This window comes from Oncorhynchus kisutch, linkage group LG17, assembly GCF_002021735.2.
Source record: "Oncorhynchus kisutch isolate 150728-3 linkage group LG17, Okis_V2, whole genome shotgun sequence".
Classification (NCBI taxonomy): domain Eukaryota; kingdom Metazoa; phylum Chordata; class Actinopteri; order Salmoniformes; family Salmonidae; genus Oncorhynchus; species Oncorhynchus kisutch.
Window position 1 is genome coordinate 18126710 of NC_034190.2, and position 17500 is coordinate 18144209.

General features: G+C 42.4%; 1 protein-coding gene across 5 annotated transcripts in view; it reads right to left on the bottom strand.

The window, feature by feature from the left end:
• The window catches only part of adgrb2 (adhesion G protein-coupled receptor B2), a 501873-nt gene that overhangs the window by 184614 nt on the left and 299759 nt on the right, over positions 1-17500 (bottom strand). For all 5 annotated transcript variants that reach the window (XM_031793151.1, XM_031793150.1, XM_031793148.1 and 2 more), the window contains exons 13-15: positions 11219-11297; positions 10430-10532; positions 1201-1244 (exon numbers count right to left, since the gene is read on the bottom strand). In XM_031793151.1, coding sequence (XP_031649011.1) covers positions 1201-1244; positions 10430-10532; positions 11219-11297 — 226 coding nt within the window. The remainder of the gene's footprint in view (positions 1-1200; positions 1245-10429; positions 10533-11218; positions 11298-17500) is intronic.

Here is a 17500-nt window from a genome sequence, read left to right on the forward strand (position 1 = left end):
GGAACATTTGGACATTCATCTTATCCTCCCGACTGTGCCGTGCTAGTAAAATGATTACCAACTTTACCCCAACATTTTTTTAAACTGCTATTGGCTAAACTTGATCTACTTGAATATAAAGTTGAATCCCCCTTCTCCTAAAATGAATGTATTAAGACGAGTATGGTGATTATTATTTTTTGTTCACAGTTATTATCCAGAATTGTCAGTAACACGATTACACAATTATTGAGCCAGCGCTAGCGGCTTTGGTGATTGGCAATCTCAATTTATTCCCTCGTATTTATATAGGGATTTAGTTACCATGTAAAACAGATAGTATTGCATAATTTATGGGATTAAGTTGTCTTGAGTCGTGCTGTGATAACTCTCTTGGGAGACAGTTTGTGAATGTTATATTTTGAAAATGTTGATATTTGATGATTTAAAATGTTGGATGTGTAATTTAAAGTTAACTTAGAACTCCAAAGCCTTTGGTGAGCTGTGGAAATAATCTCCTTTTGAAGAATAATACACACAATCAATCAATGAATTAATCATAAATGAATCTAGCAGGTGGAATCTCTAGTCACCGTCCTACATATCACCTATTGATTGGTCATTTCTGTCCTACATCAGACTTTAATCTCAGTGGTCAGTGTTCGCCTGAGCTGTGCTCTCATTGGTCAATGGTCACCTGAGCTGTGGATATCGATAATCAAAACTATCCACTTGTCCACTCATTTCATAGTAGGCCTATGTTAAAGGTTCAATACAGATGTTCTCAATATCAAACCATTTCTGGATAACCATTTTTACTGTGATTGTTTTCAATTCAAATGGTCAAAAATACACAAAAATAGAAGAAGACAATTTTTGACCATTTTAATTCAAAACAATAACTTTCAAAATGTCACAGTATTTATTCCAACCTCATGATGTGGAAATATATATAAAACACAGCAAAATGCAGTTTTTGACTGCACTGGGCCTTTAAATAAAGACAAACAACATACATAAAACAACTGCCTTTGAGCGGTTGAGCATAGAAATAATGACGTGTTTCATTGAAATATTCAATTAGCACTGTGGCTCTTCATTCAAATGCTTTCACTCTATTAATTAAGTGAAGAAACCACACATCGCACATCGCAGCTAACCAAGAGCATGTGTGTCTGCGTGTGCGTGCGAGCTTCTGGAGACAGAGTAAAAATGACTTACGGGTTCCCATAGTCCCAGACAACACACTGAGGATCTGATGTGCCCTGCAAGAAACAAAAGAGGAGAGGGGGAAAAAGAAGAGAGAAACTGTTCACTGTTTGAGGGGAACGAGTGAAGGATGGAAGGAGAGGTAAACAGACAGACAAAGGAAGAGAAAAAACAAGACAAAGGAAGGGAGAAGCTGTCTTCACCGAGGACAGACAGTGAGGAGAGAGAGAAAAAGAGGAGAGAGAGACACCAAATAATGCAGGCAGAGCAAAATTATGCCAATACCCGCTAATGTTCAAAATCCAGAAAATAGCTGTTAAATTCTACAACCACCTAAAAGGAAGTGATTCCCAAACCTTCCAAAGCCATCACCTACAGAGATATGAACATGGAGAAGAGCAAGCTGGTCCTGGGGCTCTGTTCACATACACAAACAGACCGACCATAGCCACAGGACAGCAACACAATTAGACCCAATCAAATCATGAGAAAACAAAAAGATAATTACTTGGCACATTGGAAAGAATTAACAAAAAAACTGAGCAAACTAGAATGCTATTTGGCCCTAAACAGAGAGCACACAGTGGCAGAATACCTGACCACTTTGACTGACCCTAACTTAAGGAAAGCCTTGATTATGTACAGACTCAGTGAGCATAGCCTTGCTATTGAGAAAGGCCGCCGTAGGCAGACCTGGCTCTCAAGAGAAGTCAGGCTATGTGAGGTGGGAACTGAGCTGCACTTCCTAACCTGCCAAATGTATGACCATATTAGATACACTTATTTCCCTCAGATTACACAGACCCACAAAGAATTCAAAAGCAAATCACAATTTTGATAAACTACTTTTCCCATAACTACTGGGTGAAATACCAGTGTGCCCACCCCAGAAGCAAGATGTGTCTCCTGTTATCACAAGAAAAGGGTAACCAGTAAAGAACAAACACCATTGTAAATACCCATATTCATGTTTATTTATTTTCCCTTTTGTAATTTCACTATTTGCACATCGTTATAACACTGTATTTAATACATAATATGACATTTGTAGTGTCTGTAATCTTCTAGAGTGTACATTTTTTACTGTTTGTTTCCCTTTTGTTCAGTATCTATTTCACTTGCTTTGGCATGCCAATAAAGCCCTTACAATGAACATTGGTTTGAGAGAGAGAGAGAAGGAAGGAAGAAGAAAGAGAGATATCCTACTTCTATTTGATGTTGTTTTACTTAATTAAGCAACATCTTCTACACTCCCACAAACTCCCTGCTATCCCAACGTAAACACAAACAGCTGTCCTCAAAGTCTAAACAAGCAGCCCATTCATTATCGACTAACTCCTAAACCATCGATTCACTGGAGCCCAAGCCAATCGCACTGAGTAAAACGGCCTGTGATTGGCTAAGCAAAGTTCAGTGGTGCGTATATAGCATTACTGAGGATGACTCTCCACGACTCAATAAGGGAATTGATTGGAGAATCGATTAGCTCTAATTGATTCATCCATGCTCGCTCCACTAGCAAGCAGCAGTGGTCAGTGATTCGATTGCTCTGCTCTAATTGAATCCTCTGGACTAGTTCCATGCACTATATACGTCTCAATATGTTTTATCCTACTGAGGACGAATGATTGGATTTTAGGAGTGTCGAGTTCAGTCCATTCTATGACCTGATGAGGCAACTCTCTATTTCAGCCAAGCATTACAAAACCATTAAACTAATCATTGCCTTAATACAGACAATCAGGAAAGACAATTCTACCAGTGCAAAGATGGTCTGTGGCAGTGTAAGAAGAAAACTGTGGACTAGTGTAGCGATGCACTCACATACAGGAAAGCCACACTTGCAGCATCTCATAATCTGAATACAGAAATACCTGGTCCTCCAGGAAAGAAAAGGAAATCCAGCCCTTTCTGTTTTAGCTACCCATAGATTAGAAGCCATCTCTGTGGAGGTAGGGGAGGAAGGGTGCCTATCAGTGGTTATACTATGGCCATGCATAATTCAAGCTTCCATTTGAGGCCCATCTGTTAATGAAGGGGAGTCTCCCCCTGGTGGTGGAGGATACTGTTACACTGGTTCCCTGTGAAAAAGTTGTAAAACCCTTGTAAAACATGAGGATACTGCCTAGAGTTGCTTCCTAAATGACACCATATTCCCTATATAGTGCACTACTTTTGACCAGGCCTCATAAGGATATGTAGTGCACTAAATACAGAATAGGGTGCCTTTTAGTGCACTTCTTTTGGCACACAGAACAGCGATTTCCACAATGACAGAAGAAGGAGTGATGCATCATTTATGTATCCAGGCAGCGCGACCAGAGGAAGCGTGTATCTAGGCAGCCCGGCCATAGAAAGCAGGCATCTAGGCAGCCCGGCCAGAGGAAGCGTGTATCTAGGCATCCCGGCCAGAGGAAGCGTGTATCTAGGCAGCTTGGCCAGAGGAAGTGTGTATCTAGGCAGCATGGCCAGAGGAAGCGTGTATCTAGGCAGCATGGCCAGAGGAAGAGTGTGTCCAGGCAGCTTGGCCAGAGGAAGCGTGTATCTAGGCAGCCCGGCCAGAGGAAGCGTGTATCTAGGCAGCATGGCCAGAGGAAGCGTGTATCTAGGCAGCTTGGCCAGAGGAAGTGTGTATCTAGGCAGCATGGACAGAGGAAGCGTGTATCTAGGCAGCATGGCCAGAGGAAGCGTGTATCTAGGCAGCATGGCCAGAGGAAGAGTGTGTCCAGGCAGCTTGGCCAGAGGAAGCGTGTATCTAGGCAGCCCGGCCAGAGGAAGCGTGTATCTAGGCAGCATGGCCAGAGGAAGCGTGTATCTAGGCAGCATGGCCAGAGGAAGCGTGTATCTAGGCAGCATGGCCAGAGGAAGCGTGTATCTAGGCAGCCCGGCCAGAGGAAGCGTGGAAGACAACTCTTTGTTTCAGCTCACTCACATTACAGGTGTCATCTACATCACAAGTCCCTCAGAGCTCATTAGCCTCTGATGCCACGTGGCGTAGCAGCATTTTCTAGCATTCAGCCATCAATCACCAGTTAGACAGACTAGCCGTATGCTAACACTAGCTCCATTATGACTGACAACAGGGTACTCCCACACTGTCTGCCTCAGTCTTTAGCACGGACACATCACATATTGACGGTGTCTGCATCAACAGTAGGCTCCCTTGGAAAAGACTGAGGAGAGAGATCTAACACCTAACATCTGTGGATGGTAGTAATTATATTTTGTATAAATGTTTTATTTATACACCAGCACCCACAGTACATCTTTATATTCATGATAACTCTAGAAACACTACCAATGTGTAGTGGGTTCACATATGTGTTGCTAGGAAGCCATTTTGAGCCACAAAAGAAAAACATTGTGTTGTAGAAGTGAGGACTGACAAAACTTAGCTTCCCTGAGTATTCAAGACAGAGAAATAGTTGAGAAAAGGTACTGCAGAATATCAAGTGTTCAACAGAACCATAGTGAAGACAATCACTACAAGGGTAGATGAGGGATGACCAGAGGAAGGACAGTCCTTGGCATCTGCCCTCCTGCATCTTAATCACACATACACACACACACACACACACACACACACACACACACACACACACACACACACACACACACACACACACACACACACACACACACACACACACACACACACACACACACACACACACACACACACACACACACACACTCACACACACACACACACTCACTCACTCATTGGTCATTGGAGAGGAGGATGGGCAGTTGGGACCAGATGTCTTCACAGTGAGGACAAGGCCCAGTACAGGGACCTCAACACACCCCTCCGCCTCCCCCTCAGCCTCTCCCCTCCCTTAACATCTGTCGCTATGAGGCTACTTCAGCATCTGGGCCTTGGCTTCCTGGCCAAGGTCACCACCCCCCCACAGCTGCAGGGTACTCACATATGCACGCGCGCGAACACACACTTGGCCAATGTCATCACCCCTAACAGATGCAGACCACAAGATTACCAAGAAATCCCAGAGAGAGTGGATATTACTCTCTGTGTGTGTGTGGCTGTGTGTGAGTGCATGTGTGTGTGCATGCGTGCACGTGTGTATTTGCGTGGGTACAGGTCTATATTTGTGTCAGGATCTTACATCTCTAGTATACTCAGTGTATGTCCTACAAACTGCCCTACCACAGGGGTCTAGACCATAGCTGTTCTCTCACTGTAGGAATCAGAGGTTCCAATGGAGAATCAGCATGTTGATTCTCAGCAGGAGACTTTCAACAAGGTCCAACTGACTTTGGATAGCTTCCTTCCCTGTCTCCTCTCAACATCTCTTTGGAAAACAGCTGATATATGAGAGAGAGACAGAGACAGAGACAGAGACAGAGACAGAGACAGAGACAGAGACAGAGACAGAGACAGAGACAGAGACAGAGACAGAGACAAAGACAGAGACAGAGACAGAGACAGAGACAGAGACAGAGACAGAGACAGAGACAGAGACAGAGACAGAGACAGAGACAGAGACAGAGACAGAGACTAAGAGAGAAAGAGAGAAAAGAGAAAGACAGTGATAGACAGACAGAGAAGATATACTGTAATACTAAGGCTATGATACATCATTATCAGGCTATGAGACAGCATTATCAGGGGGCGGCAGGGTAGCCTAGTGGTTAGAGCGTTGGACTAGTAACCGGAAGGTTGCAAGTTCAAACCCCCGAGCTGACAAGGTACAAATCTGTCGTTCTGCCCCTGAACAGGCAGTTAACCCACTGTTCCTAGGCCATCATTGAAAATAAGAATTTGTTCTTAACTGACTTGCCTAGTTAAATAAAGGTAAAATAAAATCAGGCTATGATACATCATTATCAGTCTATGTCACATCATTATCAGGCTATGAGACATCATTATCAGGCTATGTCACATCATTATCAGGCTATGTCACATCATTATGAGACATCGTTATGAGACATCATTGTCAGGCTGATTCACATCATTTCCAGGCTGATTCACATCATTATCAGGCCATGTCATAATAGGGCAATGACTGCTCCCCTATTACCTCTGAGCGTTGGTTCTATAATGTTTATAGCACATTATATCTGGTCTACATTGTAACGGGTGAATGTAGTTTTATAACTAGTCTATGTACAAGGTTGGGGAGTAACAGAATACATGTATTGAATTGAAGAAGTTAAAGCTGCCTATCAACTATTGTTTTTGCTCTCGAGTGGCACAGCGGTCTAAGGCACTGCATCTCAGTGCAAGAGGTGTCACTGCAGTCCCTGGTTCAAATCCAGGCAGCATCACATTGGGAGTCCCATAGGGTGGTGCACAATTGGCCCAGAGTTGTCTGGGTTTGGCCAGGGTAGACCGTCATTGTAAATAAGAATTTGTTCTTAGCTGACTTGACTAGTTAAACAAAGGTTCAATTTGAAAACAAATTGTGGACAGCCAGTGAAAAATGTGCTCCTGCACATTGCTACGGAATAAACGTTTGAGGGAGTACATCCTTTCTAAACTCCTCCATGGTATTGTGCTCCATACTGTCAAAAACAAGTTTCATTTAAGAAGACCACAAGAGGGGATTTTATTGTTCAATCTAATTTGTTCTGATAAAAAAAACATTTATTCCAAAGGCTTAATGAACACATGCTCAAACTCCCAAACTTTGATAGACAGCTTCGAGATATCAGTGTCACCAACAAAAACATAAACAACAGAGGCATATGGCAGACATTTTTCACATGCAAATAGCACTTTCGGTAGTGCTCAAAGCATGCCATTCCATGAGAGCAGCATTTATTTTTCAACCTGAAGCAATGAGCCCAATCAGTCATCCATGACAATAAAATCATAAACAACAGAGTAGGCTAATAAGTCCTTAGTTTTTGGGTTATGCTCAGGTAAAACAATTTAGCTAATCTGCATTTCCAAGACGAACAGCACCCTGACTCACCTATTGCTGCTCTTTTGACCCTATGATCACTCAGCTACACAGCTGATGCCCCCTGGACTGTTTCAATAACATGGTACCTCACTTTGTTAACCTGTCAGCCCCAGCTACGAACTCAGGTCCTGTATGTATCTAACTGCCCCGCTCTGCCTATTCATCACCATTTACCCGTTGTTGTCTTAGCTCTCCTGATCAACACCTGTGATTGCTTTATGCCTCTCTCTAATGTCAATATGCCTTGTCTACTGCTGTCTTGGCTAGTTTTTACTGTTTTATTTCAATGTAGAGCCTTCAGTCCCGCTCAGAATGCCTTAGATAGCTCTTTTGTCCCACCCCACACACATGCGGAGACCTCACCTGGCTTAACTTGTACCTCCAGAGATGAAACCTCTCTCATCGTCACTCAACGCCTAGGTTTACCTCCACTGTACTCACATCTTACCATACGCTTGTCTGCACATTATGACTTGAATATATTCTGCCACGCCCAGAAATCTGTTCCTTTATTCTCTGTCCCCAACACACTAGATGACCAGTTCTTATAGCCTTTAGCCGTACCCTTATCCTACTCCTCCCCTGTTACTCTGGTGATGCAGAGGTTAACCCAGGCCCTGTAGCCCCTAGTTCCACTCCTATTCCCCAGGCGCTACTATTTGTTGACTTCTGTAACAGTAAAAGCCTTGGTTTCATGCATGTTAACCTGTTGAGTGTAGGGGGTAGTATTTTGATGTTTGGATGAAGAACGTACCCAAATTAATCTGCCTATTTCTCAGGCCCAGAAGCTAGAATATGCATATAATTGTCAGATTGGGATAGAAAACACTCTCAAGTTTCCAAAACTGTCAAAATATTGTCTATGAGTATAACAGAACTGATTTTGCAGGCGAAAACCTGAGGAAAATCCAACTAGGAAGTGCCTCTTATTTTGGAAACTCCCTGTTCCATTGCATTCCTTCCCTCCATTTAAAGGGATATCAACCAAATTCCTTTCCCTATGGCTTCCACATGGTGTGAACAGTCTTTAGACAAAGTTTCAGCCTTTTATTCTGAAAAATTAGCGAGAAAGATCACATCGCGTCAGTGGATGGCTGGGTACCAGCAGAGTTTTGCATGCACAACAGCTTGGAGCATATGTTTCTCTCTCTCTCCTTTTGAAAAAGCTACGGTCCGGTTGAAATATTATTGATTATTTATTGTAAAAACAACTTGAGGATTGATTATAAAAACGTTTGACATGTTTCTAAGAACTTTACGGATACTATTTGGAATTTTCATCTGCCCCGTCATGACCGCTTGAGCCTGTGGATTTCTGAACATAACGCGCCAACCAAATGGTCGAAAAGCATTAAACGTGTATGACAATTTAGTTTCCTAGCTTGCACATGCTAGCTAATTTGTCCTATTTAGCTAGCTTGCTGTTGCTAGCTAATTCGTCCTGGGATATAAACATGGAGTTGTTATTTTACCTGAAATGCACAAGGTCCTCCACTCCGACAATTATTAATCCACACATAGAACGGTCAACCGAATCGTTTGTAGTTATGTCTCCTCCTTCCAGGCTTTTTCATCTTTGAACTTATACAGTGATTGGCATCTAAACTTTCATAGTATTACCACGAAGACCAGCAAAACAGTTTGTCTTTCAATCACCCACGTGGGTATAACCAATGAGGAGATTGCATGGGGTACCTGCTTCTATAAACCAATGTGGAGATGGGAGAGGCAGGGTTTGCAGTGCGATCTGCATCAGAAATAGGAATGACATCTATTTTAGCACTTGGCATCGCAGACGCTCGTTGGCGCGCGAGAGCAGTGTTGGTGCAATAATTGAATAACATGGATTTCTAAATATATTTTGCAACGCTCGCACAAGCAATGTGTCCGGTCTGGTCAGCATGTAAGGCTCTACAGAGGGTAGTGCGTACAGCCCAGTACATTACTGGGACCATGCTTCCTGCCATCCAGGAACCTACAGTATATACTCAGCTATGTCAGAGGAAGGCCCAAAAAATTGTCAAAGACTCCAGTCACCCAAGTCATAGATAGTTCTCTCTGCTACCACACGGCAAGCAGTACTGGAGCGCTAAGTCTAGGTCCAAAAGGCCCTTGACAGATTCTACACCAAAGTCATAAGATTGCTGAAAACTTTATCAAATGGCCACCCAGACTATTTGCATTTTTTTTTACACTGCTACTACTCGCTGTTTATTATCTATGCATAGTCACTTTACCCCTACCTGCATGTAGAAATGACTTTGACTAACCTGTACCCCCACACAATGAATCGGCACTGGTACCCTCTGTATATAGCCTCATTATTGTTATTTTATTGTGTCACTTTAGTTTATTTAGTAAATATTTTCTTAACTCAATTATCTTAAAAGTGCATTGTTGGTTTGGGGCTTGTAAGTAAGCATTTCACTGTAAGGTCTACTACACCTGTTGTATTCAGCATTTCACTGTAAGGTCTACTACACCTGTTGTATTCAGCATTTCACTGTAAGGTCTACTACACCTGTTGAATTCAGCATTTCACTGTAAGGTCTACTACACCTGTTGTATTCAGCATTTCACTGTAAGGTCTACTACACCTGTTGAATTCAGCATTTCACTGTAAGGTCTACTACACCTGTTGTATTCAGCATTTCACTGTAAGGTCTACTACACCTGTTGAATTCAGCATTTCACTGTAAGTCTACTAAACCTGTTGAATTCAGCATTTCACTGTAAGGTCTACTACACCTGTTGAATTCAGCATTTCACTGTAAGTCTACTACACCTGTTGAATTCAGCATTTCACTGTAAGTCTACTAAACCTGTTGAATTCAGCATTTCACTGTAAGTCTACTAAACCTGTTGAATTCAGCATTTCACTGTAAGTCTACTACACCTGTTGAATTCAGCATTTCACTGTAAGGTCTACTACACCTGTTGAATTCAGCATTTCACTGTAAGTCTACTAAACCTGTTGAATTCAGCATTTCACTGTAAGTCTACTACACCTATTGAATTCAGCATTTCACTGTAAGTCTACTACACCTGTTGAATTCAGCATTTCACTGTAAGGTCTACTACACCTGTTGAATTCAGCATTTCACTATAAGTCTACTACACCTGTTGAATTCAGCATTTCACTGTAAGTCTACTACACCTGTTGAATTCTGTGCATGTGACAAATAACCTTTTATTTTATTTTACTGACGACAATTAAGGACCGGTAATTACTAACGGATTACATTTAGAAAGTAACCTACCCAACCCTGTCTATGTAGCGTTATAACCAGGCTATGTCATGTTATACTTACATTGAGCAGCGGGGACAGCTCCACCACTACCATGGGTTCACTGGGTTTGGGTTCTGGTCGGACCGTCACCGTCAGAATCTTCGAGTTGATCACAGCAGGGGCACTGAAAGAGAGAGAATGGAATGAGTCTGGTTAAAAATCACAAAAGAGCAAGTTTTCAGGGTTGAGTGGGGTGGAAAGGGTAAGGGGGATGTTGTGTGTGTGTGTGTGTGTGTGTGTGTGTGTGTGTGTGCATGTGTGTGTGTACGCGTATCATCAAGCCTCAGTAGTAGAAACATGGCACCTGACCCCCATGGAGCATTTGGGAGGCTTCTGAGGGTGCTCTCTTAAAGCTAATGAGACACAGAGCCCTAAACAAACTCACAGTCCTTAATATACCATAGGCCTCTACACAGGACCTAGTCTGCATCCCAAATCGCACCCTATAGGGCCCTGGTCAAAAGTAGCGCTCTACATAGGGAAAAGGGTGCCATTTGGGATGTAGGCCCTAGTCAGCCACACATCGACAAGAGCCCTGACCTGGATAATAGTTGGAGAAACAACATATGGAGAAAGAGAAGGAGAGGAGTGAGAGAGGGGGTATACAGAGACGTAACATTTAGGGAGAAAATAACCAATAGACAGGGAAGGTAGAAATAAAAGGGAGATGGTTCTCTTGTCATTGTTAATGGATATCATTGCAGCTCTTTTGGACTTGAAGTGTATCATTCGGAAGTGCCCTATAAAGTGAAAAGGGTGCCATTTGTGATGCAGACCTGATGACGGAATTGGAAGAGGAAGAACACTCACTTGGGGGCAGGTAGGATGACTCCTAAGGTCCGGTACAGGATGGCTCCGATGACAAAATATGAAGTCTCTGTTTCTGTTTCTGAAAAACACCAACACAATACACATGCAATACTATTAACAGCAGAGAACCTGTTGAGGTTGAAGGTTAAAAGTTCACCAACCAGCTGAGAAGAGCTGAGATCCAATAGATAATGACATTTAGAGGTGCACAGAAGTGAAACGATAAAAAACTCTCTTGTACTGAACTCAAAACTCCATCCAGACTTCCTCCTATCTCCTTATCCCCCCATCTCTTCCCCTTTTCAACTCCCTCTTTGCTTCCTCTTTTCAGAACTTTTCTATCCATTTTTGTTTGCTCCCTCCCTCCCTATCGCCATACCCTATTCACCTCTTCGTCCCTTTCAATAGGCCAAAGAGTCTCTTGCTCCTCTGTGCTTCCTCTGATTTCCCCCACTCTTTCTCTCCCTTAATCCCTCTCTCCCCAGAGCAGTGTCTCTGAGAGAACAGCTGGCTCCCATAGAGAGGCAGTGTCCCTCTGTAAATGTCACCCTGTCTGGAGGGAGGGATAGAGGGAGGAAGAGGGGAGGGATGAAGGAGGAAGGGAAGGAAGGAGAGAGGGAGATAGCTCAGTCTGAAAGATGAGTCTCTCCACCTCTTTCTCCCTCCCTGGCCCCTTCAGCTGAGAAGAAGAGCAGAGAGATGGAGGAAGTAGAAACGAGGATAAAGGAGGGAATATGCTCATATCACGCACATGGGGTGAGTCATCCAAAATCTAACAGAGAGACAGATACAGAGAGAGAGAGAGAGAGAGAGAGAGAGAGAGATAGAGAGAGAGAAAAAAAAAGAGAGAGAGAGAAAAAGAGAGAGAGAGAAAAAAGAGAGAGAGAGAAAGAGAGAGAGAGAGAAAAAGAGAGAGAGAGAGAGAAAGAGAGGGAAGATCAAAGTTGACGATGGAGAGCTGTCACTGTGATGGATTCTAATTGAAGGTTGTGTGCATGGACATGTAGATGAGATGCCCACTGCAATGTGGGTAAAAGCGTCTGGGTGGGAGCGAGGGTTGACAGTCCTACTACACTTGATCAGACCACAAACTCATTACCAGAGAATGTTATACACTGCACATTATAATTACAAAATACATTCAAAACGAATGTATCAAAATAAAATGTCAGATACTTTTGCTAAGTATTGTATTTAAAATACAAAAATACATTTGCAAGTTGCCAGCCGAACAGCAACAACATTCTCAGTAATGGTTACAGACACGTCTTACTTGCTATAACTGTGATATGTTGTTGTTTATCTACCTTAGTTTTTTGTATTTCATTAAGATCCCCACTAGCTGTTGCAAAAGCAGCAGCTACTCTTCCTGGGGTCCACACAAAACATAAAACAGAATTACATAATACAGAACATCAATAGACAAGAACAGCTCAAAGACAGAACTACATACATTTTTTTAAAAGACACACGCAGTCTACATATCAATGCATACACACAAACTCTCTAGGTCAAATAGGGGAGAGGTGTTGTGCCGTGAGGTGTTGCTTTATTTGATTTTATTTTTAAACCAGGTTTGCTGTTTATTTGAGCAATATGAGATGGAAGGAAGTTCCATGCAATAAGGGCTCTATATAATACTGTACGCTTTCTTCTGGATTTGTTCTGGATTTGGGGACTGTGAAAAGACCTCAGGTGGCATGTGTGGTGGGATAAGTGTGTGTAAATTGACTATGCAAACAATTTGGGATTAATGTTTCTTATAAAAAAAGAAGTGATTGCAGTCCATCTCTCCTCAACTCTGAGCCAAGAGAGACTGGCAGCATAGAATTTATATCAGCCCTCTGATTACAATGAAGAGCAAAACGTGCCGCTCTGTTCTGGGACAGCTGCAGCTTAACTAGGTCTTTCCTTGCAGCACTGGACCACAACGACTGGACAATAATCAAGATTAGACAAAACTAGAGCCGGCAGGACATGCTTTTGGAGTGTGGTGTTAAAAAAGCAGAGCATCTCTTTATTACGGACAGACCTCTCTTACAACCATTGAATCTATATGTTTTGACCATGACAGTTTACAATTTAAAGGAACAGCAAGTAATTTAGTCTCCTCAACTTGTTCAACAGCCACATCATTCATTACCAGATTCAGCTGAGTTGAACACACTGTCACGTTGGATAAGAGTGTCTGCTAAATGACCAAAATGTATATACTGTATATGTGAAAATGAACAACTGCAAAGCACATTGGGTATTGTCATTGGCCTTGTTTCTGGGCGGAGCTCATTAGAGTAATACTTTTTACATCTACATCTACATTTAGGTAATTTAGCAGACACTTATCACACCATAGTGCCATCATACATTTGATACCATTGTAGGGTGAACGGGGGCTACACAATTGTGAACCTCAGTAGCAATACAAGGATATAACATTCACAAAAGAGACCGTAATGCCAATGGGGGAGGTGTTGCTGTATACCAAGGTGTTTACAAACCCTACAGGAACTACAGTATATCATCCACATGTATTGATCACAGTTTTACAAGATCTGTAGAACTTGGTTCTAAGGCTGTATTCATAACCATTGGATGCAGTGATCACAACATACTGTAATGGCTATAACCAGGAAAGCCAAGGTTCTAAAAGCTGGGCCTAAAATAGTCTATAAGAGATCATACAAAAGAAGTTGCTGTGACTCTTACGTGGAAGATGGTAAACATATTTGTTGGTCTGATGTGATTAATAAGGAGCATCCAGACACTGCACCTGCTTTTTTTCCCCCCAATTATTTCTAAACTGGCACCTGTTAAGAAACGGATTGTTAGAACTGTTAAGGATCCATGGATCGATGAGGAATTGAAAAACTGTATGGTTGAAAGAGATGGGGCAAAAGGAGTGGCTAATAAGTCTGGCTGCACATCTGACTGGCTGAATTACTGCAAATTGAGAAATGGTGTGACTAAATTCAACAAAAAGAAGAAGAAAATGAACCAGGAAGCCAAGATCAATGGGAAAAACTACTTTGGAGTACTTTAAATGAAATTATGGGCAGAAAGACAAATTCTACTCCTTCTTTGAACGAAGCAGATGTATAATTCATCACAATATCATTTGATGATGCCAATTATTTTTATGATTACTTCCTTGGCAACGTGGGCAAAGTTAGGCAGGAAATGCCAACAATGAACAGTGAGCCACTGCATTCATGCAACAACCCAAAAAGCATTCTAAGTTAGAATGTTGTTATTATTGTTATCGATCAATAATGTCAAACCTCTTGGCATTGAGCATTTAGATTGGATAGCTACTGAGGATGGTAGCTGACTCTATAGCCACTCCTATCTGTCATATCTTTAATCTGAGTCTAGAGGAAAGTGTTTGTCCTCAGGCCAAAGTCATTCCGCTACCCAAGAATGGTAAAGAGGCCTTTACTGGTTCTAACAGCCGACCTATCAGCTGCTGCCAGCTCTTAGCAAACTGTTGTAAAAAATGGTGTTTGACCAAATACAATCCAATTTCCCTGTAAACAAATGAACAACAGAGTTTCAGCATGCTTATAGAGAAGAGCATTCATCTCAACACTGACACAAAACTCCACAAAGCAAGTCCTGCTGTTTTCTAGTTTTATCTGATCTTGATTATTGTCCAGTCACATGGTCAAGTGCTGCAAAGAAGGACCTAGTTAAGCTGCAGCTGGCACAAAACAGAGACATGTTTAGCTCTTCATTGTAACCAAAGGGTGAATATCAATACTATGTATGCAAGTCTCTCTTGGCTAAGAGTTGAGGCAAGACTGACTGCATCACTTCTTGTTTTTGTAAGAAACATTAATGTGCTGGATATTCAAAATTGTTTGCATAGTCAACTCATACACAGTACTGACACACACACACTTACCAGACCAGAAAAAAATTCCAGGAAATGTACAATATTATATAGAGCCATAATTGCACAGAAGTTAACTGCAAACCTGGCCTCAAAAAACAAATAAAGCAACACATCACGGCCCAACGTCTATCCCCCTGTGACCTACTTTTTGTGTGTATGTACTGACAAGTATGTGTAACCAGTAGATACACATACACACACATACACAGAGCGAGAGAGAGAGGGAGATGAAAATATGTCAATAAAACACGTATTTAAAATACATGTAACAGAAATACTGCCCAACTCTGCTCATTACAGACATCCTGATTGAGACCAGGAGACCATTATGTCGCACAAACTTGAATAAATTCCTTTTCCACAAACAGATTTTGGTCACCCCGGTCTTGTTAAAGCGTTTTAAATCGGTGTCGGCTAGCTGAAATGGGAAATCTTGAGACGGTCATCTGTATTGAATGAGAGGATATCCAGATTGAGATGAAGCACCAAGCATCCATGAAAGCCAGTTAAATCTAAAGACATGGTCGACATGCTATTGAGATCCTTTGCAGCTGTAAGATAAGCATAAGTCAAGGGTCAACTGTTGCATGGGTTGTGTTATAGTGCTGGGTAGAAATGAATGAACCATGTTATGTATCCATTTCTTTATTACACCCTGAACTTCTGGCCTGTCATTGGATCATTATCTTTTATGAGGTTGAATGTGTGTGTGTACTGTATGTGTGAGTGTGAGCTAGTGCATGGCTCTATGTGGTTATCTGTGTGTGTATATGTGTGTCTTAGCCTCTCTATATATCTGGGTCAGTGTCATCCTACGGATAAGTGAACATGCCCGGTCTCGGGCTATGGAGCAAGTCATGAGCCTATCATAGGCCAGTGTGTGTGTGTGCGTGAGTGTGCGTGTGTATGCATGCGTGTGTGTGCATATGTGTGTGTGTGTGTGTGTGTGTGTGTGTGTGTGTGTGTGTGTGTGTGCATGTGTCTGCACATGCACTTTGTTTGTGCTACAGCAAGTCTTGAGCCTAGTGAGCCTATCAGTGGGACTGTCTGTGGGAGAATGGCTTTGATGACAGGTGTAATGACCAAACACGATGATAAACATCCGAGCACTGGTCACAATGAGCTCTCTGCACGGCCACTCTGACCTCTCATCAGCAGCGTCATTCTCTTGCCATCACTCTGACTATACAGGATGAGACAGAGGGAGAGAAAGGCCCTGTCAGAGTGGGGGAGGCAGAGAGAGCTATAGAGAAAGTGATAGAGATAGAGAAAGGAGAGAGAGATATAGATGGTGAGAGGGGAAGACAAATCGAGAGAGATGGAGATCGAGAGACTGAGTGGGTGAGAGAGCGAGAGAGAGAGGAGCTGTGTCCTCAGAGCCAGACAGAGACCCCAGACACTGCTGACACCATTGTAACCTTTCATGGGGATGGCAAGAGGCACACATGAAGTCAGTGTGTGCATGTGTGTGTGTGCGTGTGTGTGAGTGTAATTTCCTGTGGGGCCTTTGTTATTCTGAGGGGGCAGAGGTCAAGATCAGAAACAGAGATATACTCATCTCTTTCTCTATGTCTGTGTCTATTTATCTGTTTCTATCCACTTTTACCCCAATTCCTCCCCCAAATCTTTGCTTTCCCCCTGTGTCTACAGGGAATACAGGTTGATTGTGAGCTGTGCAGATCCATTTCCCATTCCTCTTAAAATTTTATAAAAAAGCTGTTGCACAGCAACTCACTGCCTTCCTGAAGACTAACAATGTATACAAAACTCTTCAGTCTGGTTTTAGACCCCCCATCAGAGCACTGAGACTGCACTCGTGAAGGTGGAGAAATGACCTTTTAATGGCGTCAGACCAAGGCTCTGCATCTGTCCTCGTGCTCCTAGACCTTAGTACTGCTTTTGATACCATCGATCACCACATTCTTTTGGAGAGATTGGAAACCCAAATTGGTCTACAATTTCTGGCCTGGTTTAGATCTTATCTGCCAGAAAGATATCAGTTTGTCTCTGTTGATGGTTTGTCCTCTAACAAATCAACTGTACTTGTCAGTGTTCCTCGAGGCTCCGTTTTAGGACCTCTATTGTTTTCACTATATATTTGACCTCTTGATGATGTCATTTGGAAACATAATGTTAACTGCTATGGGGACGATTCACAGCTGTACATTTCGATGCAACATGGTGAAGCCCCAAAATTGCCCTCCATGGAAGCCTGTGTTTCAGACATAAGGAAGTGGATGGCGGCAAATGTTTTACTTTCACACTCGTACAAAACAGAGATGCTAGTTCGAGGTCCCAAGAAACAAAGAGATATTCTGTTGGATCTCACAATTAATCTTGATGGTTGTACAGTCGTCTCAAATAAAACTGTAAAGGACCTCGGCGTTACT